This window comes from Neophocaena asiaeorientalis, unplaced genomic scaffold (assembly GCF_003031525.2).
Source record: "Neophocaena asiaeorientalis asiaeorientalis breed wild unplaced genomic scaffold, Neophocaena_asiaeorientalis_V1.1 scaffold478, whole genome shotgun sequence".
Taxonomy (NCBI): domain Eukaryota; kingdom Metazoa; phylum Chordata; class Mammalia; order Artiodactyla; family Phocoenidae; genus Neophocaena; species Neophocaena asiaeorientalis.
In genome coordinates, this window is record NW_020173200.1 from 1,635,873 (window position 1) to 1,656,567 (window position 20,695).

Sequence of the window (20,695 nt, forward strand, 5' to 3'; positions counted from 1 at the left end):
GACAGAGGCCACAGGTGGGGCTGGACAGATAACTTCTGGGTTCCTCAGGGCCTCTCCCTGGGGCCTGGTGAAGAGGCCCAGGCAGCCAGATGGAGCTAGAAGCTGGGCCCCAACCCCAGAGCAGATGATCGGACCACCCTGGCTGCTTTGGCTGCTTTTCTGGAAGAGCCCTGATAGGGCTTCTCTCCAAGCCTTTGCTCTGACCTCCTCACTGGTCCCTGGCCTCTGGGGTCTCCCCTGCAAACAGAAGGATCTTCATTTCCCCTGCTCACAGCTTTTCTTGTCTCCCCACCACCCTCAGGATGAAGTGTCTCTTCCCACCCCACATGGCAACGCCCCCATGCTGCCCGGGCACCCCACACCTCTGCACCTTCGCCTTCTGCCTGGTGAGCTGTTGGTCACTTTCTAGAGAACGCGCCATCCCTCCTCTGGAGAGCCTTCATAACCTCTTCATTACTGCAGTGGTTCCCAAACAGGGGCAATTTGCTCCCCCCCCCCAATGTCTGGAGACATTTTTGGTTGTTACACTGGCAGGGGTAGAGGCCAGGGATGCTGCTAAACATCCTACAATGCATGGGACAGCCTCCGTAATGCCAAAGAACTATCTGGCCACAAATGTCTATGGTGTTGGAAAAAACCCTCCTCTATGGGCCAGGTACCCTCTCCCTCCCCCTTGTCCGCTTACACCAGCCTGTCCTTGTTTCCATCACTGCCCCGGACAGCTAACTATGAGGCACTGTGTGCTCCCTCTAGACAACTCCAACAGGGGGACAGTCTGGTTCATCTGGGTCCCAGCACAGGGCTGGAGGCAGAAAGCATCGTCACTAATTGATGAACAGGCCATGAACCGGAGAGGCTTAAGAGATGATGGAGCTGTGGCAGGGTGTCGTGGTGTAAGAGGCTGTGCAACTGTGCGTGGGAAACTGGGACGTCTGTGCGTGACTCAGCTTGAAGTAAGAGCAGGAGAGAGCAGCAGGGTAGCAGTTGTTGGCATGTAAAAGGGTGTTTCGGTGCCTGTTAAGTGTAACTGCCATTTCTTCTGTGGTCAAGGATGTAGACTGGAGCCAGACTCCCTGGATTTAAATCCCAGCTCTGCCACTTACTAGCTGTGTGTCCTTGGTTTAATTGCTTAACATCTCTGTGCCCTAGTTTTTTATAAAACAGGGATTATGGTGTCTCCCTAATGGGGTTATAGTATATGGAACAATTGAATTATTGTTTCTAATGCATTTGGAACAATGCCTGGCACATGACAAGTGAGCTGTAAGCTGTGAGAGTCCGTATAAGCGGAGATGGGTGAAGGGGAGAGGGGGCCCAGAGCCCTTTGGATCTAGGCAGAGATAAGGAGAGGCTGCCTGGAGCCTGGGCTGGGAAGCCCATCTTGCCTCCAGTACTTTCACTTACCAAGCAGGTCATCCTGGGCAGACCTCGCCTGCTCTCTAGACCAAGTTCTTCCTTTGGCAAACAAGGAACGTTGAGCCTGTGGACTGTCAGGCCCCTTCCAGCCCAAGCGGTCTGGTTTCTGAGGATGCCTCAGACATGCCTGACACTGTCCCTTGGCCAGGAACTCATGGTTCCTCAATGGCCTTTAGTCACCTCTGTTGGCAGCTCAGCCATTTGGGGAGGGGAGAGGTAGTTCTCTCCACCCAGTATGATGGTCAGGATGCCCTTGCTCATTTATCTGCTCTCTGTGTGACTGGGCTCCCCTCCTACCCTGCAGAGGCCGGAGGCCTGGCAGGGATGTCGTCATCAGGCGTGAGGCCTGGCGTCCATCTGTAACTCAGCCTCTCACTCTCCAGGTGACCTCTCCCAGCCTCGGTGCCTCCTTTATGAGGGGAAGATAAGCCCGGCCCCACCCACCTTGTGGGGCTGCTGTGAGGAGGTAACTTATTAGGAGGTACTTTGTAAACATTTAAGATAATGTTATGATTAATTAACCACTTCCAAGAGGAAGCCCTTTGGGGCCTGTTTTATGGAGGAGACCAAGTTTCTGGTAATTAACAGCAGTACTGGCACCCTCATCTCTAGTGGGACAAAGTCTCCATTGGCAAGTAGGCCAACCTGGCCAGCGCAGTGCAGTTTCCTAAGGGAAGTGCCTCTAGACAGACAAGGCGGGTCGGCCTGGTCAGCGCGGGCCGTTAGCAATTCCCCATCAGTGGAACACTTCACTTCACGCCACCGCATCTCTGCACAAGCCGTTCCTATTGCCTGGGATACCCGCCCCTCCTTCCCTCTGGGGCCGATTTGCCCTCAAGGTCTAGCACAGCTGCTAACTCCTTCGTGAGGCCCTTTCTGTCTCTGCCATCAGCCCTACCCCCAGCATTAGTCATTCCTTTCTCTTCGTTCCCATAGCACCGAGAAGCCCTCCGTTAATAATACTGCGGCTTTTCCCAAGGGGTCTCCCCTCCCCACCCCGCCCCTGCACTCTGGATGGTTGAATCTTTGGAGGGCAGGGACAGGGCCCAGCTCTGACGGCCAGGGTGAGCCTGCGGTGCTCTCGGCTCTATCCCTCCCCCATCTAGGGCAGCGCCTGGCATAGTCCACGTTGAGTGACGGTGTTGGCACAATCACTGGGCCCTCCCAGGACAATGGCTATGGTGCCTCCCGAGGCACGGCCGTCGGCTCTGAGCCCCACTTTCATCTCTTCCTCTAGTGTCGTCCTCTCCCCTCTTCACCTGTTAAGTTTATCCCGTTTGCTTCGGGTTGGGAAAACTACGGCCACGCTTATGAGAAGTGTCTGTAAAGTACAAGAGTAAACAGGCGGAGGAGTGCCTGAGCACACGCCCCCGGAAACGCCACGCAGGTCTCTCACCTCAGTCCTCAGAGGCCGGCTGCCCAAGTGACCTTTGGACAGGTGCCCACAAATGCTCCTATAAATGTTTACCGCTGGGCCCTCTGTGCTGCCCGGACCCCCTGCCCGCTGCCCCACCCATCTTCCGCTGTAATTCTCACCTTTCGCCTGTTTCTGATTAGATGGGAAGTCCCAAGAATTAGAGAACCTCACTCTGGGTTTGTCCACAACTGCACCCTTGGAAGTGTCTTAGTCCCTTCCGGCCAAATGCGACCCCTTTGCCTCTGCTCCACCACACCGGCCTCCTGAAGGACCACCCCCACTCCTTATCTTCACCCTCTCCTCCTCTGCTGATTCCTTACAAGCCGTTTAAAACTGAAGTCTTCGTATTAAAAAAAACCTTAGCCAGACAACCCCTCTGGCGACCACCCTTCTTTCTTCCTTCTCTACCGAGTCCCTTGGAAGGGCTGTCTCTGCTCTCCCCCATCTCCCTTCTCCCTGTTCAACCCACTGCAGGGAGGTCTCTACCCACAGGACTCCACTTGGACAGCCTTTGCCACGGCAGGGTCACCGGAGGGTCTTTTGCCTTTGGCAAAATGGAGCTGATCTGCCCAGGTCAGCCTCCAGAGCACCGGATAGCATCCCTTCACTCTGTCCACATCTGAGTGCCTGTTCCTATGGACGGGCACTGCTCTAGGGACAAAGGACATGGCCATGGACGCTCATCCTCAGGCGCTTCCATTCCTCCTCTGGCTCAGAAGGGTCTTGTCTCCTGGCGTAGAGGTGCCAGCTCTCCTCCTCCTTCCCAGGATCTTCTGTCAGTGGGTGTGCTCTCCAGGGCTTGACCCTTACTTCTCTTTTTACTCTGCAGTCCCTCCGGGAGATCCTTCTCTATCACTATGGATACCGGTGACCAACCTATCGGTCTTCTCCCACTGACTACCCTCCAAAGAAACAGACCCCCGTGTCCAAGTGCTTGTCCCGCTGTGTCACCAAACCTCAGTTCCTGCATATCCCACGGCACCTCCCTGCTCTGCCTCCAGACCCACATCGCCGAAGCCAGTTTTAAACCCCGCTCTCTCATCCTCGGGCTGAACTGATGATCAGCTCCTGCCCATTCTTCCTACTCAGTGTTGGTTTTTCTACCCCTATTACAACAGCAGCCTTCTCACTATTTCCCTGTCTCTAGTTTCACATTCTGAGACCCATCCCACTGCACCAGACGCCTGAATCATTTCCCTAAAATGCAAATCTGATCCTATCTATCCTCTTTAGTGGAGTTCTGAAGTCCACACTCCCCAGCTCGGCCTACGCATTGGTGCCCACCTGCCCATTCTTGCTGTGCCATGCCCTGCCAGTGGCTGAAGAGTCTACAGATGAAACTACCGACCACAAGAGCCCCTTGCGGGCAGCTTCTGGCTTACCTCGTCGCCCTCCCATCCTTCTCCCTCCTCCCATTTACCCTAGTGACACACAGACTTTCTTTCCTCTGGGCATTTTATCCCCACCTGTGGGCCCCTGCTTACCACAACCCTGTTCTGTTTACGGATAACACCTCTATCCTGTTCTTAGAGTCCTCGTTCTGTCACCGTGCGTAACTCACTATGTGATCAGTCACGTGACCACCCCTGACTGTGATCACTTAATCCAGTGCTTCTCATCTTTTGACTGCACGTTAGATTCAATTGGGGAGCTTTAAAAATTTGATGCCCAGACAGCATCCCAGACCAGTGAGGTCAGATTCTGTAAGTGTCAGGGGACACTTACTGACGTGCAGTCAAGTGGAGAACTCAACCTGTCTCTAAGACTGTACACACTTTGCATCTGTAAGGATTCCCAAAGGGAGCCAGCTCCGAGGCACACACCTTGGCAAGATCTGCTCAGAGCACTTAGCAAAAGCAGGGCTTGGAACTGTTTCAAGCATGGGCCCACGGTCGCCACTTCCCACAAGCTTGGAAAAGCCCCATCACGTCTGCTACAGCTGAGCATGACTCAGCGGGCCTGGCCGCTCTGGTGACCTGCTCCCCAGCATCGGGCATGGCCCCCACGGCCACCCTCCGCCTATTGGGAGGAGGCCCAGCTCCCCCACACAGGCCCCGATCCTCGGGAAGCAGCCACACTCACTTCCTGGCCTCACCTGTCTGGACCATGAATGTGGCCTTGACAGGACAATCCACTCTCATCTTGTCCTGCCCGGGAAGGTAGAGACTTTTAAACTGACCACGTGGCTGGTCCGGAAGGCAGCCTGAGGTTGTGTAAACAACAGAGTTTGGCTTCTGACTCCACCATTCCCTAGCTATGTGGCCTTGAGCCCATTGGTCCTTTCACCTGCCCTGGGCCTTGGTTTTTGGGTGTATAAAATGGAAATCACCGCCCGACCTTATGAATGTACACAACAGGCCTGGCGCAGAGGAGGGACTCGTTACAGTCTCCTTTCCTGCCCCTATCCTCCGCTCTCCTCCCCAGAGCAGTGGGTTGGCTACGCTGGAGGCCCTCACCGGGGCACCCCCCAGTCCCGACACCGGTGAGCACGTGAGGACAGATCTGGGCTGTGCTGTGGGGAGAAGGGAATAAGTGCACACTTGCACCCCTCCAGTTCCCTAGGGCAGGATGCCATTTTTGCTTTGCCTGGCCCAGGGCCTCCAGGGAGATAGGCAGTTTCAGCCTAGAATGGGCTCCCTTACAAGGGAGTGTGCTGCATGTGGATGGGTGAGAGCACGGGCTTGGGGACCACCTGGCAGGGAGGGCGCCAAGGCAGACTGGTGTCGTATACCAGCTCCATCCCTGACTAGCTGGTCATGCTGGGCAGGTTCTGGCCATTCCCCACACCTGCAGGATAGGAGTGGGCACGGCTGCCTGCCTGCCTGCCTGCCTTAGGGCTCGGTGTGAACAGGTGAGAAAAGCACCACAGAAGCCCTCTGTAGCCCCAGAGGGCCGCACGAATGCAGCATCACTACACCGAACATGGCTTCAATTTTTACAAATTTCTGTGTCGGGTGGGAGGTTGGTCAAGATGACCTATAAAGGGCTTAACTAGTGGCGCAGTGGTTGACAGTCCGCCTTCCATTGCAGGGGACATGGGTTCGTGCCCCGGTCCGGGAAGATTCCACATGCCGTGGAGCGGCTAGGCCCGTGAGCCATGGCCGCTGAGCCTGTGCGTCCAGAGCCTGTGCTCCGCAATGCGAGAGGCCACAACAGTGAGAGGCCCGCGTACCACACACACAAAAAAAGATGACCTATAAAGACCCCGTGGTTCTGTGGGCCCCAAGTTTCCAAGGCCAAAGCTAAGAGTCTCTAACCCATTCAGGGCCAGAATATTGGCTGGTAAGGCAGATGGTGAGTTGATGTAAATGACTCCAATGTCCAAGAGGCAGGGTGAGCGTGTGTGTGTGTGTGTGTGTGTGTGTGTGTGTGTGTGTGTGTGTGTGTGATGGGGGCAGGGGTGCACAGCAGAGCCCTCTGGTCTCCAGAAGCCTAGGACAGCACATCACTCACCTTCTGGGGGGCATTGATGACTCCAGTGTTGTAGCCAAACTGCAGGGAGCCGAGCACTGCCCCTCCCACAGCCAGCATGAGGCGGCCCGTCAGCTTCTGCAGAGAGAAAACCCCACACTGTTAGAGGCACGTCAGGCCCAGGTTACTAGAGGGCAGGGCCTGGGCTGGCAGGTTCCCTTGTTCAGATAGCTTGCCTGACTCCTGGCACCACACCAGCCCTTCTCTGAAGAAACCTGGCCACTTCCTGACCTCAGGTGCCCAAACCAGCCCTGCCAACTTCTAGACACCGGGCTGGCCAGACTTATTCCTGGGGAGAGAGGGTAATTAGGGTCTTCCCCCTCTCTGTAGCCAGGGCTTGGCATTCTCCGGGGTCTCATTCCCCTGTTGAAGCCATGCCTGGGCTTGAGGTGGCTCCAGACTCTCTGGCTGGGAGGCCCAGGAACCAAGGCAAGGGGGGCCCAATTACGTGGGAGGAGCGGCATGGATGGGCAAAGTGCCCTGGATTTGGAGCCCAAGATGCTGGCTTCTAATTCCAGCCCACCTGCCTCCTTGCTCTGTGAATTCCAGCAGGTGAGTCCCCCTCCCCACTCCTCCCGGCCCGTCTGTTTGCTTGTCTGCAAACCCTCGCCTCCATTCACAGGGTAGATACTGAGGCAGAGACAAGTTCCAGCTTACTCAGGGGTCTGCAGAGAGCCAGGCTGAAGCTCGGGGCAACCATCCCCAGACCACGAGCTTCCCAGGGTTGTTAGGACACAGATGACATACCAGCCAGGAATGTGCTTTGGAAAAGTACACGACACAAGGTGAGTAAGAGTGCTGGGTCGAGGTGTTTCCAATGGGCAGAGGGCTGGGGGAGAAAAAGGGCAGTGGGATTCTGTCACCTGGAAGCCAAGGGCCGGAGGCAGCAGGCAGGGAGGAGGCCAGCAGGCAGGAGGGCCCGGGGAGAGCAAGGTGCCTTGCTAGGGAGAGGACTTTTGTTTTCTTTTAAAATGAAGAAGCCAAGATGTATGACAGTTAAGGCAGGCCCTTAACTGACCGAAAGAACGGGGCCCGGGGGGAGGGATGCCAAAGAAATGATGGGCGGGCATTCACCAGGTGCACCACACGGGGCTGGGCACTGGAGGGGAGGGGTGGAGGCACAGATCCTGAGCCGCACCTACCTGTGGAAGGGAGAGCCTCAGCTTGGCGATGGCCTTGGTCTCCCCCCCTCCCCCCAGAACCCAGAAGCAGCCCTGACTTCGAGATCCTCACAGATAGCGCTGGGCTTAGCTGTTAATCAGACACATTCCTAGTGTGGTCTTTTCATTCTCTAGAAGCCGGCAGGCCATCGATTGCGAAAGCTAAGGTTCTCACGTCAGAGGCTAAGAGGAAGGTTTCAGCCAGCAGGAGTTCAGAGCCCATTCCTTGTCAAGGGAGAGCTGGATCCTTCCTCCCCACGGGCTCCTTCCTGGCCAAACTCTGGACATTCATCCTAGACGCTGGGGCTTTCCTCACAGCAGGCTGCACTCCCTGTAAATCCTGTCTGTCACGGCCCACCCTGCCCAGCACCCCTCAGAGCCTCCCTCCCAACTCCTTAGGGAGCCTTCAGACCCAAGGCTGTTGGTTCCGAGTGGGTGGTGAGCACCTGACAGGCCTCCTCTGGTGGGCCCCGGCCAAGCCCAACTCCTCGGGTGACCACTGGGATTAAGTAAGAGGAGGTCACAAGGACGGCACGACAGCGGCTGTTGAACCCTCATGTGGGGGCTTTCTGCCTGGTGAGTCACAGGTGTCACGGCTCAGGGTTGGCCTTGAGGTTGGCCATCTGATACTAATGGTATACAAGGTATATATTATTCTAGTACACACTCGAATAAATATAAAACTAGCAATGCAAACCTATGATTTGAAAAAATGTGGCATAGCTATATAATGGAGTACTTAACAAAGAAAGCTCTTTAGCTACTGATTTGGCATACTCCCCAAGTTATAGTAAGTAAAAAGCAAAGCTTCAGAACAGCATGTTGTATGCTACCTTTTGTGTGGGAGGAAAAAAAAAAAAGGCTAGGATGGGGGAGAATATACACATCTACTTCCTTAAAAGAATGCACAAGAAGGGTAACAGTGTACCTTGGGGATCTGGGTGGCAGAGGCAGGGTAGAAGGGAGAATTTTCATTTTATATCCCTTTGTACGTTTTTGAATTTTGAACCACATGAATGTATCACCTATTCAAAATATTTTTTACAAGCCCTGTGGTTTCATATTATTTAGAACACAGCAATTTAAATAAAAATAGAAGTGAAAAATGATACAGATGATATGCGGATCTGGTAAAAATCGTGCCCTTGCATGAATGCCCTCGCAGAAGGGGCTCTGCTGGGGGGCAGTACTATTACCACAGCCCTGTCTCCAGTCTGGCTCTGGTGTGCCAGGGGTCTCTGGGCCTCTGAAATCAGTCTTGGGGCCCTGCTGAGCAGCTGTGCCTCTGAGAGCAGGGGCTGCTGGGAGCCAAGGACAAAGCCCTCTGCTGGACTTTGCCACTTGGCAGGTCAAGGTCAAACTCTGCTTTAGAAAACCTGCCTACCCACCGGCTGGGTTATATCCACATCCACCCAGGCAGGCTGCTGCATCAAGAACTACTAAAAGGCTCAGTGACTCGTGCCCCGGGCCCTGGTCCTGACATCAAGGAAGAGGCATCAGGTCCATTGGGAAGGGGAGGCTAGTGTGGTCTGAGCTTCAGCTGGGGCACTGCGGGAGCCCTGCAGGGACAGACTTGTAATTTTGCCTGGGACAGTCAATCAAAGGTGGGTTCCTGGGAGGTGACACTGGAGTTGGGCCGTGAAGGACATGCAGGGAGTCTGCCAAGTGGAGAAGCGGTGGCAAGACTGCATTCCAGGTAGACAGAACAGTACGTGCAGGGGGAAGAAGGGGGGGCCCTGCAAGGCCGGATCTAACGGGGTGCTCAGTGTGGCTGGATGCTAGATCCAGGGGAGGAGCATGGCCCCCGCTCCTGGGCAGGCAAGCGGCACCCACCACCTCTCGCCCCCACCGCACCCAGCGTGCTCACGACAGGACTTGGAATCAGGAGACCCAGGCTGAAAGGCATCGAGCTGCTTCCCTCACCTTGGAGTTGAGATATGTGGTAGCCCTGACTCTGGGTCTCAGTTTCTTCACATAAGAAATGGGGATAAGAGTGCCTTCCCTTAAGGCTTGCTGTCAAGCTCTTCATCATGGAGCCGGCAGGGTTCACTCGACAGGTGTTCGCTGAATCAAGGAGGGATGGGAAGTCCCCATGGCACCATCTGCCTCCACCAGTCCCGTGGCTGGAACTGAAAGGCGGTAATGAAGTCCATTCATTCAACATGTATATATTTACGTGCCAAGCTGATGGACTCGTTGGTGATGCCTTAAAGAAGGGGTACAAGCCCCACAGCTCACGGCTTTCTTGTGGAAGCCTTTTATAGGGGTGGAGGAGCAAGGGAGAGTCCAGAATCTGGGACCACGGCCGCCCATCACCACCCCTGGGGATGGGGCTACCTCCTAGAACATCCCGTGCTGTTCCAGGCCTTTGCCCTTGCTGTGTGCTCTACAGTCTCCAGCTTGGGAATACCCATCTGCTGTCCACCCACCACACTGGGAACTCCTTAAGAGTGGTACCTAGGGTGCCCAGAGTAGGGCGCAGTGCTGAATATTTATACAAAGCAAACCTGTCACTTCTGAAATTAACTTTTTGGGCAAAACTGGCTCTGCATGTATCTGTTCTCTGAGAACAGTGTTCATCCTAACAGATTTGAACTCGGCCATGTAGCAAACCCCTGATGAGTACTGGAACATCAGCTCTGAGAGCTGGAAACAGCCTAAAAGTAACTCTCCAGGCCCCCACCCCAACCCACAGGGCTGTGGAGGAAAGACCTCTGACCCGAGTTCAAATCCTGATTCTCCTAGGGGTGCCCCAGGCCTCTCAGTTCAGCAAGCGCTTGGGCTCGGGGTCCTGCACGAGGAGGCTCTCATGCCTTCACCCCTCACCACCCTATCCCAATTCTGGGGGTCCTGAGGCCCACTTAGAGCTCTCCTTCTCCCAGGAAGCCACTGATGAAATGTTGGCTTCAGAACCTCTCCTCCCACACACGGGGATGCCGGGTGGCCTAGCCAGGTCATGTAACTTGCCAAGCACCGTGCATGGCCTTTCGACTTGCGTCCGTGGGCCGGGCCTTTCCCTGGCATGTACTCCAGCTCCGGGCTCTCCCAGTCAGTACTGGCGGAGGGAGGGCTTGTGGCCACGCCATTCAGAGGTAGGTTACTCCCAGTGGGAGGAGGGTCCGGGAGGAGGGTCCTGGAGCGGGGATGAGCCAGGTGTCACTCACATCCTTTCCTCCTCCCACAGCTCCTGAGTAGCCCTGGGTGCACTGGAGAATGGGACAAGGACCTTGTAACTGCGTGGTCCCCAGTTCTAAGCAGGGTGGAGCAGTGGTTTATGGGATCCGTGACAGCTCCCTTTTTATTTATTTGTTACTTTAATTTTCTAGGATTTCATTTGAACAAAATTCTGGGAGATGAAAAAAGAAGCGCAAGAAACTGCAGAATCGCTGTAATACCCTCATGCGATTGATGGGGAGCCTAAGGTCAGAGGGTAGGGGCCCAGGATACTCGGCAAACAAAAGCTAATTCTGGGACTTGAGTTCTTTGGATTCCTGGACAAGGCATTTTACCCTCTGAACTCGTCCAGCCTGTCAGGTCTTTTCAAGAAGAAGAGTAATAACCATGTGAAGCCTGACCTTCAGGTGACCTCAGGCATTTACTCCTCTCAGCCATCTTCTTCAAGTCCTCCAGTGATGTCAGGACTTCTGCATGGCTGAGCCTCCCCTGCACCCCGCAGTGGCCCTGGAGGCAGAAGGTGCTCATCAGTCTTTAAAAGCAGAGAGGAGAGGGAGCTGCCGCTTTTATCAGCGCCAGCAGCACCGGGCAGGCCCTAGGCAACGTGCCAGGGGCTGCATCCACATCCTGATTTAACCATCACCAGGCTCTGGGGGAGAGATGGCTCCCACTTCACGGATGAGAAAATGGGAGACTCAGAGAGGAAAAGGCGGATGATCAGGAGGCCTTCGGCTGCTGGAAGCTTCAAACTGAGGGGTCTCTGCTGCCAAACCCTTCCTGCTCACGTCCTCCCCTGCTTCTGGGTACTGGTCCCCAAAGGAAGCAAGGTTTCTATCTGCTCTTTCCTTCCTATGTAGGTCAAATTCCATTCCAGCAACTCGCTGGGCCTTGCCCAGTTTGAGCCAGGACAGCCCAGGCCCAAGCGCAGAAACCTCTCGGTCGCTTGGGTAGATTTTACTCTAAGCCCAGGTTGGTCAACTATGGTCCGTGGCCAAATCCAGCCTGCCAGCTAAGAATGGGTTTTACATTTTTAAGTGGCTGGGGAAAAAAAAAAAAAGAAGGCTAATATATTGTGATACATGAAAATTGTATTAAATTTAAATTTCAGGGGAGTTCCCTGGCAGTCCAGTGGTTAGGGCTCAGTGCTTTCACTGCCGTGGGCCTGAGGTTCAATCCCTGGTTGGGGAACTAAGACCCCACAAGCCATGTGGCTCGGCAAAAAAAAAAAAAAAAAAAAAAAAAAATTCAAATTTCAGTTTCCATTAATAACATTTGATTGGAACACAGCCAAACTGTCCCCCATTCCTTTGGGGACCAGAAGTCTATATTGTTTATGGCTGCCTTTGTGCTACAACAGCAGACCATATGGCCCACAGAGCCGATGATATTTACTTACAATTTAGCCCATTACAGAAAAAATTTGCCCATCTCTGCTTTAAGCTCCAGGTGCTCTGAATTAACAAGTGCAGCCCCAACACAGGAGCTGCACAGGACTTTTCAAAGCCTTCCAGGCAAAACCAAATCGTCTTCCAAAAAGGTGTTAAATGCAAACAAATGACTCCCTGAGAGCCAGCACCCGGGCATCTGGAGAAGCTGACACCCCAGAGAGGTACCCATTCAGTGGAGAGGTGGGCACCAATTTGACTACGATAAGATTAATTTGATAAGACCATGGGACTATGTAAAGGTCCCCAACACTCTCAGCAGACAAGTTTAAGTACCCCACTTGTGTGACCTTGAAAAATCCTCTTCCCCTAAGACCTCCTGTTCTCCATAAGAGAGGTTTCCTAAGAATAAGAAATTATATTACTAAGGAAAGACAATAGCCGAGTGCGCGTTCCCAACACTATTCTAGTCAATGGGGATTCAGCAATAAACTCAACCGAATCCCTGCTTCACGGAACTTGATATTTTAGTCGGGGGCTGGCAGCGGCGGGTAGGGTGGAAGGGTAGAAAAAAATACCTAAAATACATCAGGTGGTGAGTGGTATGAAGAGAGAAAGTGACGAGGACAATCACTTAATTCTTAATCACGGTGGGACATTTTGTGATGGGATATTATGCAGCTATTGGAAAGAATGCAACACATCTGTATGTTCTTGATACGAAAAGAGTGCCAGGTAAAAAAGCGAAGTACTAAACAACGTATAGAATGTACATTTTGTGTAAGGAAGGAGGAGATAATGAACTTGTATAATGGCACTTCCTTCTATGTGCAGAGAGAAACACTGCAAGTATTGGTAGGTGAACAGTTTGGGCTGCACTGGGCTGCACAGAACTATGTAGAAAGTGTGATCCAATTACACTAAATTCCATTTATAGGCACACATATCCACATGCACAAAAAGAGGTCTGTGAGGGTAAACACCAAACCGTTACAGCTGGGAGAAGATGTTTACTCTCTTCCTCTGCCTGCTTCTCTATAGTTGGCTCCATTACAGTACTTCTGTAATTAAAAAACCCCCCTGCAACCTGACCTAAAGAGGTAGGTATTATCCCTGTTACAGTTGAGGAAATTAGCTCCAACAGGAGCTGTGGCTGGTCTGAGGTCAAATGGTAGAGCTGTTTCTGGTGGAGCCCTTTCCTCCTCACTCCCCAGTGCCAAAATAGTGGGGGTGAACTCTGGGCTAGGCGCTCTGGGCAGATGTCCTGTCCAGCAGAGGCCTCAGTAGCCAAAGGCTCGTTAAGCTGGGGTCTAGCGACCGCTCTCTCCCCTTCCAGGGTACCAAGGCCCTGGGGAGGCAAAAGCCAGCAAGGTGGTGGTGCTGAAGTCTTGGACAGGGTGGACACTGCCCTCATTCTGCACGAGTTCAAGGTCTGGGAGCCCTGCTCCATTACTGCAAAACCCCAATGTTTATGCATTAGCTATTGAGCTACTCCCTCCCTGGCCTGAAGGCTGGATGGCAGAGCCTTACGCTCCACTCCATGCCTCCCACGGAGGAGGCCGGTAACAACTGGAGGTTTGTTTTGGTGACCAGGCCTAGACACAGCCTCTCTGAGCCCATAGGTCCAACCAGGAGCCTTCTCAACCTCTACCATTCTGGGACGCAGATTACCAAACTGAGCGGCTCTGCCCAGGAGTGAGGTGGGGGAGGGGGGAGGTTGCAGGTCCCAAGCCAACACTGCACGCTTCCCCTTTGTCCCAGGCCTCCCCAGCTCTGCCAGCAAGGGTGGGAGGGGGAGAGAACTGGATGCCTGTACCCTTGGAGCTGGAGCAGAGCTCCAGGCCCTGACATCCTGTGACCAGGAGGCACTGGGTAAAGCTGAGCTCTTTGAAGTCACAAGCTGATTACAGGGGGATTGGGGGTTAACCCAGCTCCAGGCCAGGTAGGGTTGGTCCCGGAATGGCCCAGCATGGGACAGGGATCATCATGGACATGTTGACGATGTCCGTACACCCAAACTGGACGTGCAGAGGGTCCTTCCACTGAAAATAGCCGCCACCCTGCTTGAGGGCACTGGGCAGTCTCACCACAACTACCATGCAGAGTGAGCCTCCATTTTACGGGGAAGAAAACGGAGGCTCTGAGGAAGGCCACTTCCCCCAGGTCATAGTTTTATGAGGATGTGTTTTGTTTCCATTCACAGAAGGCTTTCAGTTGTCAAATTATATCTAATCCAACTAGTGGACTGCACCCAGAAAGAGGCTGGAAAGTCCAGGAGTCTGGGAACTCCTGCTCATTTGGGGGGAGTGGAAGGTGGCACATAGGACAGGGGTGTGCAGAAAAAAACATGTTTTTTAAAAACAAAACTGAAGAACATCTCAAATTTTTTGTGACAGCCTTATCTTGCCTAAGCCTCTTTCCTTCTCTGGCCTCAGTTCCCTATTTGTCAAACAGGGTTGGGACATGCACTGGAAGGTCCCTTCCTGCTGGGGACTTTCTTTTATCCTCTTATGCCATCCTAGAAAGGCTAGCAGGTGTTTTGTGGTGGGAGGCTAGTATGTGACCTTGAAAAAGTCATTTTCCATTGGATTGTGATGTCATCATGACTTGTTATCACCCTCACGGGGGGAGGGGGCGGGCAGGGCAGCCACATCAGTTGACCCATCTCTGGGCCTGGCACTCTCACCCATGGGCTACTCTGCAAACCAGCTTCCTGACAAAACCCCTACTGGAGAACTAGCCAGCAGAAACTTTAATGATTTACCCAACCAAGCGATACAGCCCGGGCATCCTGGGACTCCCCAAAAGCTCATGTTGCCCAAATGCCAGACTTCTGGACAGAGGCTGCAACCCAGGTAGCAGGTCACCTGGGGCCCAGGTAGGTGCAGTGCATCATGGGAATCCAGAGAAGCAAGGGATATTTATGGAGCATCCATGGGGACAGACAGACACATTTATTTCTGAATTCTTATAGACACTCTAATGACAAAAATGACATCATTCTGCAGACGTGGCAACTGAGCTAAGCTGGAATTCAAAACCACAAATGCAGGACTTCAAAAGCCTATGCTCTTCCGTACCACTGAGGGGCTGAGGAACCCCACGGATTTCTCATTTCTCCTCTGTCTGGATGGCGGAGTGGCAGAGTCCTGGGGCGTGACTGGGGTGCTAGGAGGGACTAGTTGGGAGTTCCTCACAAAGGGCTGGGTGAGACATCTGGGGGCAGGGCTCACCCTCATCTGCTGCAGGACGGAGCATGAGCAAAGTGCGCTGGGACAGGAGGGTCTTCAACCTGTCTCCTCCCTACTTCCTACTCAGTTAAACTTAGCACACTGGGCCACAGAGGAGCACGACAGAAAGCGGGAAAGTCAGCCGAGTCAACTGAGGAGATGAGGAGGAACATAGCCGAAGGAACTTCAGAACTAGACACGCCTGGTTTTAAGACCTTGGGCAAGTGATATAACTTCTCCAGGCCTCAGTTTAACCTTTTGTACAAAAGGGCTGGGCTTGCTGATCGAATCAGCAGCTCCAAAGGGAAGGGCTTTTTTCTAGAATGTATACAGGATGATCCATAGAAAGTTTAGCAAAAAAATAAAAAATAAATTTTTTTGACTATAACTGTTATCTGTATTTGTCTTTTGAAATTTCTACTTTATGTAGGCATATAATCTATTATTATAACAGAGCACATACATGCATTTATAAATACAGATAAACCACTGGGAAGGAGGTGCCCCAAAATTATTTATTGATGGAGCCGGCAATCAAAAGTTTGGAGGGTACTGCATGAAAAACACCTACCTGCTACAGAACTGGCTGGCACATGGGCACCCCTGAAGTTAGGCAAACTCTCTCCCCTCAGCTCAAAATTCAAGAAAGTCTATGGTGAAAAGGGATAGTGTAGACTGAAAGCCCTTTCTGATTGGCCTGGGTTCAAATCCAATTCAGCCACTTACTAGCTGTGTGACTTCAGGTAACTTACTTCCCTTCTCTGAGCTCTAGGCCCCTGAACCAGCAGAGCTATATATGGAGGGTCAGTGACACTGAAAAGCATTTGAGCCCAGAGCCTAGTGAACTACAAGTGACTGTTGACTTTCTCCTCCACTCTTCTGTCTCCTCTCAAAATATTCACTTCTCCACTCAACAGATGAACACCCAGGTCCTGCATCACATGCTGAACAGACATTTCTTACCCTTGCAGGAGTGAAAAAAGTTTTCCCTCTCTTACAGACAGTGAAACTGAGGCCCAGAGAAGTTAAGCGACCTGCCAGAGCCCTGAGGTAACACAGCAAATATTTAAGCTTTGCAGTGGCACCGTTCTTACCACTAGCTAAAATAGCTTCTCATTTTATTTTCATTTTGTTATATCCCAGCATAATGGCTCACCTATGACTGTCAGGAAATGTGTTCTGGGCTCAGGGTCTCTCTTCAGGCCAGGGCGGGGTGGTGAAGCAAGTTGTTTGGATTCATCAGGCATAAAGGAACCTTTTCCCGCTGAGGGTACAGCCTGGCGTCACTGTCACGCACCTCTCCGCCCAGCCAAGACCTCGTTCAGTTCCACCGGACACCTCCACAGCCCATAGAAAGGGCAGCGCAGAGTTCAGTGCTAACCCCCCATGCCAGGTGGAAAAACGGACATCCTCGTGCCTTCCCTGCCGAATTTCAAAGAAAAAAGTCACTTGAAAATATTCTATAGAAAGGGGAGGAAGGGAGGGAGGAAAGAAACAATGCCCTACAACACACAAGGTGGGGCCCAATAAATATTTGTTGGAAAGGAACCGATCTGGGAAAGTCACAAAGATCCCCTGTAGGACAAGCCCGTTTACAGATGAAAAAAAGAGATCGTATCTAGGCAGTTGCTTGCTCCCGGGGGAAGGAAGAGTCCTCATCTATTCAGTCCCGCGTCCCTCAGCTCCCTGGCGCGCGCTACTCCCACTCCACTCCAGCCAGGGGCCCCTTCCCGACCCTCGGCCCCCCCGGGATCGCGGCGGCGGCCCCTGGGGTACTCTCTCCGTCCGGCCCTCACCAGCTCCGCCCGAGCAGGGAAACGTGCCACCTCAGAGCACATCTCCCCGGGTCTTGGCAAAAGCTCTGGGGCCTGCACTACGCGGAAAGAAGGGCCTCGGAAGTCAGGCTTTTCGCCTCAACCCTGTAGCCAGGCACCCTGGGGTTGGAGCCCGGGCCTTAAGAGAGTGCCCTCCGCCTTAGAACCCCGGAGGACAGGCGCGGGGACTGCGCGAGGCCGCGGAAAACGCCCCAAACCAGGCCGCGCGCCCAGTGTGGCGCCCAGGAAAAGGGAGCATCTGTTCCGAGCCGGCCGAGCGGGGGCGGGTCCCTCCTCCTCCAAGCGCCCGGGCCGGGGCCCGGCCGGGGGCTCGGCCGGCTCAGCCAATGGGCGCCGCGCTCGGGCCCCCTCCCCCGCCCCGGGAGAAGTCGGAGCAGGGCCGCTGAGGAGGAGATCGTGAGCGACGTGCCGCGCCCGGGCCCTGGGTCCCCCGGCCCTGCCGGGACGCGTGGACGGCGCGGCGCCCCCGGAAGGAAGCCAGCTGCTCACTGCGGGCGCCAACAACGCACGCGGCGCCCACGCGCCCGCCAGATCCCGACCCCATCCCCGCCCAAGTCCCCGGCAGCGGCAGGGCGCTGCGCTCCAGGCCCGCGCCGAGCATGGCTCTGAGAGGCGCGCCGCCGGCCACGGGCTCACAGAGCGTCCGGGCCGCCGGGGAGGCCCGGGGAAGCCTAGGCCGGCGGAGGGGTGACCGGGGGTCCGAGCCTTTGTTCCAGGCGGGGAGGGCCCGCGGGCGCGCGACTCACCTTGCTGCTGGGCTCCATGGCCGCGCTGCGCCGGAGGCTCTGGCAGCGCCGGGTGCGCGGGCGGCGACGGGCGGGCGGGCTGCACTCTGCGGATCAGGCTCCGGCTCCGGTCCCGAGACTCCGACTACGACTCTGACTCCGACTCTGGTCGCTTGGCCTCCCGCTCCCTAGCGAGCTAGCTCCTGGGACCTGCGGCCCACGATCTGAACGCTCGCTGGGGTTACCTCTGAGCGCTGGGACGTTCTCGTTTATAGGACCCCAGCCATTGGCTGGCGCGGCTGGGGTGCGGGGTGGGGAGGAGGGGTGGGCAGAGCCTTGGGGGCGGGGACTGGGGCACGTCCGGGGCGGGGCTCCGCGGGGAGGGGGCCAGGGCCGGGGTAGTGGGGCGGGAGGGCGCCCCGCGGGCACCTCGCTGTGGCTTAGCGTCTCCCCTGCTCTCTGGGTCCCGGGAGTTCCCTCGCTGTGTGACCCTCAGCAAGTGTGCGCACCTCTCTGAGCCTCGGCAGCCTGTAGCAAAATGGAGGAGCTCGTACCGGCTGTGAGACAAAATAGGAGCGGCAAAGGGTAGCGCTTAAGAGCAAGGACTGGAGTCCTCACTCCGCCACCGGATAACTTCGGGAAACTAGCTGTACTGATAGAACCACCTCATAGGTTTGTTATGAAGATTAAGTGAGTTAATATTTGTAAAGTGTTTAGAACAGCTTCTGTTACGTGGTAAGTGGTATTTAAGTATTTGTTAGACTACGGGAGGTCTCCCTCCGCGATTTTCTCCCTTGCCCTCTCCATCCCCACATTCCTGTTTGTAAGCCAAGCCTTGCTTTAGCACAGGCTGGGCCCTCTGCCTGGAAATCTATGCCCACCTCTTCTTTGCACTTTAATATCACCCCCTTTGTGAAGCCTTTCTCCACTTCTGACAGTATATGTGACTCTATGGTGACAGGTAAGTGTGAAAAATATGAATGGCAGGAACATAGGAGAACTTGGGTTTGAACCAGCTCCACTGTGGACTAGTCCTCGAGTGATCCTAGGCAAGGTGCTGGCCTATGAGGTTCAGCTTTCTTCTGGGTTAAACGGAATGAACATGACCACCAACTTCATGTGCTGTCGTGAGAGATGCAATGTCCAGATAAGCTCATGAAATACTTAGCGCAGGCTTAACTAGCGGTAAGTCCCCCTTTAGTGGTAGTGGTATTATTTCACCTTATTTCATCTGATTTCACCTCATTTCTTCTTCTAGACCCGTGTCTTACTTGAGACACAGTGAAAGGAAAGACCCCCCCAGTCCAAAGGTCTGGACAAAATCCTGAGGTTAGTTTGAGGGTCCCTTTCCCTATGGAGGGGCCCAGGGAGGGGCTACTTTCTGTTGGGAAGGAGGAGCCTGAGCTGACCCCATGACCCCTGGAGTCCTCTGTCTGGGCTGGCCTTGGGAGGGGGCACCCTGGCTGACCAAGAAGCCCTGGAAGGGAAGGCCTGCCCCTTCTGGGCACACCCCTGCCCATGGCTCCTATTTCTGCGGTCTCCCAGCTGCTCAGCCTGGAAAGCTTAGGGCCACCTCTCTCCTCATCTGGTGCCAAGGGCCCCTGAGTCCTGTTGATTTCACCTTCTGTACCACCTCATCCTCCTTCCCTTCCTTCTGTCTGCAGGGCCTCCAGTGCCTCTGGCCTCATGTCCTCTAGTGCTGACCCTCACTCTCCTGTTCGTATGTCCCCCGTTGCCGTAGAGGCAGCGAGGTCCAGCCTGGCTAGCTAGGCCCTCAGGGCAGCATTTTACAGGCTCAGCCTCACCCCTCACACCAGCACTTTCCGCATCTGTACCTTTGCTCAGATTGTTTCTTCTGCCTGACTCCCTCCACCTCCACCTCACCAAGCCAAAATGCTTCTGACAGCACAAAGCACCCGTAGAATGGGGCCCCTTCCGGGAAGTGTCCCTGAGTCCTCCAAGAGCTTGTTCTCTCCTTTACCCTTCGATGCTTCTTAGTGTGCTGCTGTCCTTTCTGTCTCCCTCCAGACTGAGCATCTTGAGGATGGCTACTGTAGCTGAGACACAGGGGTGAAGGAGTGAAGGAAGAAGGCAGGAATGAATGAACATATGAGCCGCTAGTCTGCCTGTTTCCTGCCAACACCAGTGTTCCCTTAAGTACTATTTGGGTTTTGCCACGTCCCTGCTCAAAGTCTCTCCATCGCTCCCTGTTTCCGAGCACATCCAGTCTACTGCATATGTCTCCTCCCAGCTGTGGGTACACCCCACCCAGCTCATGGGGCACGCTCACCATCAGGCTCCCTTTCCTTCTCCAGGCCAGCCCTGTGCTGGCCACTTCCCCAGGGGCAGAGGCAGGCAAGCCTGTTGCTAGCCTTATGGAGCCCCCGAACTGGAGAGGATGAAGCGGCGAGGTGCACAGCAACAGTACCAAGTTGGGTGTGCATGGTTAAGAATGTGTATGGGAGGGGCTTGGGAGGGGCTGCCCTGGTGGCGCAGTGGTTGAGAGTCCGCCTGCCGATGTAGGGGACGCGGGTTCGTGCCCCGGTCCGGGAAGATCCCACATGCCACGCAGAGCGGCTGGGCCCGTGAGCCATGGCCGCTGAGCCTGCGCGTCTGGAGCCTGTGCTCTGCAACGGGAGAGGCCACAACAGTGAGAGGCCCGCGAACCGCAAAAAAAAAAAAAAAAAAAAAGGGTATGGGAAAGAACTTGTACCACAGAGGAAGGAGAGGGAGTGGAGAGAGCTTCAGGAAAGGGAGAGGGCAGGCTGAGCAGGGTTTAGAAGGTTGAATATGAGTTCACCAGGTGGGTCAGAGGGAAGGCCATCCTTGGCAAGGGGAAGAACATGTGCGAAGACAGTAGACAGGCAGAGAGTAACTGCTGA

The 20,695-nt window shown here is 54.5% G+C and overlaps 1 protein-coding gene across 1 annotated transcript in view; it reads right to left on the reverse strand.

Annotated features, from left to right (window-relative positions):
- Positions 1-18,066, reverse strand: part of SLC2A1 (solute carrier family 2 member 1) — a 28,510-nt gene extending 10,444 nt beyond the window's left edge. Inside the window, exons 1-2 of the mRNA XM_024744744.1 lie at positions 17,835-18,066; positions 6,287-6,382 (exon numbers count right to left, since the gene is read on the reverse strand). Of these exons, the coding sequence (XP_024600512.1) occupies positions 6,287-6,382; positions 17,835-17,852 (114 nt within the window). The 5' untranslated portion in view covers positions 17,853-18,066. The remainder of the gene's footprint in view (positions 1-6,286; positions 6,383-17,834) is intronic.
- Positions 18,067-20,695: the final 2,629 nt, after the last annotated feature.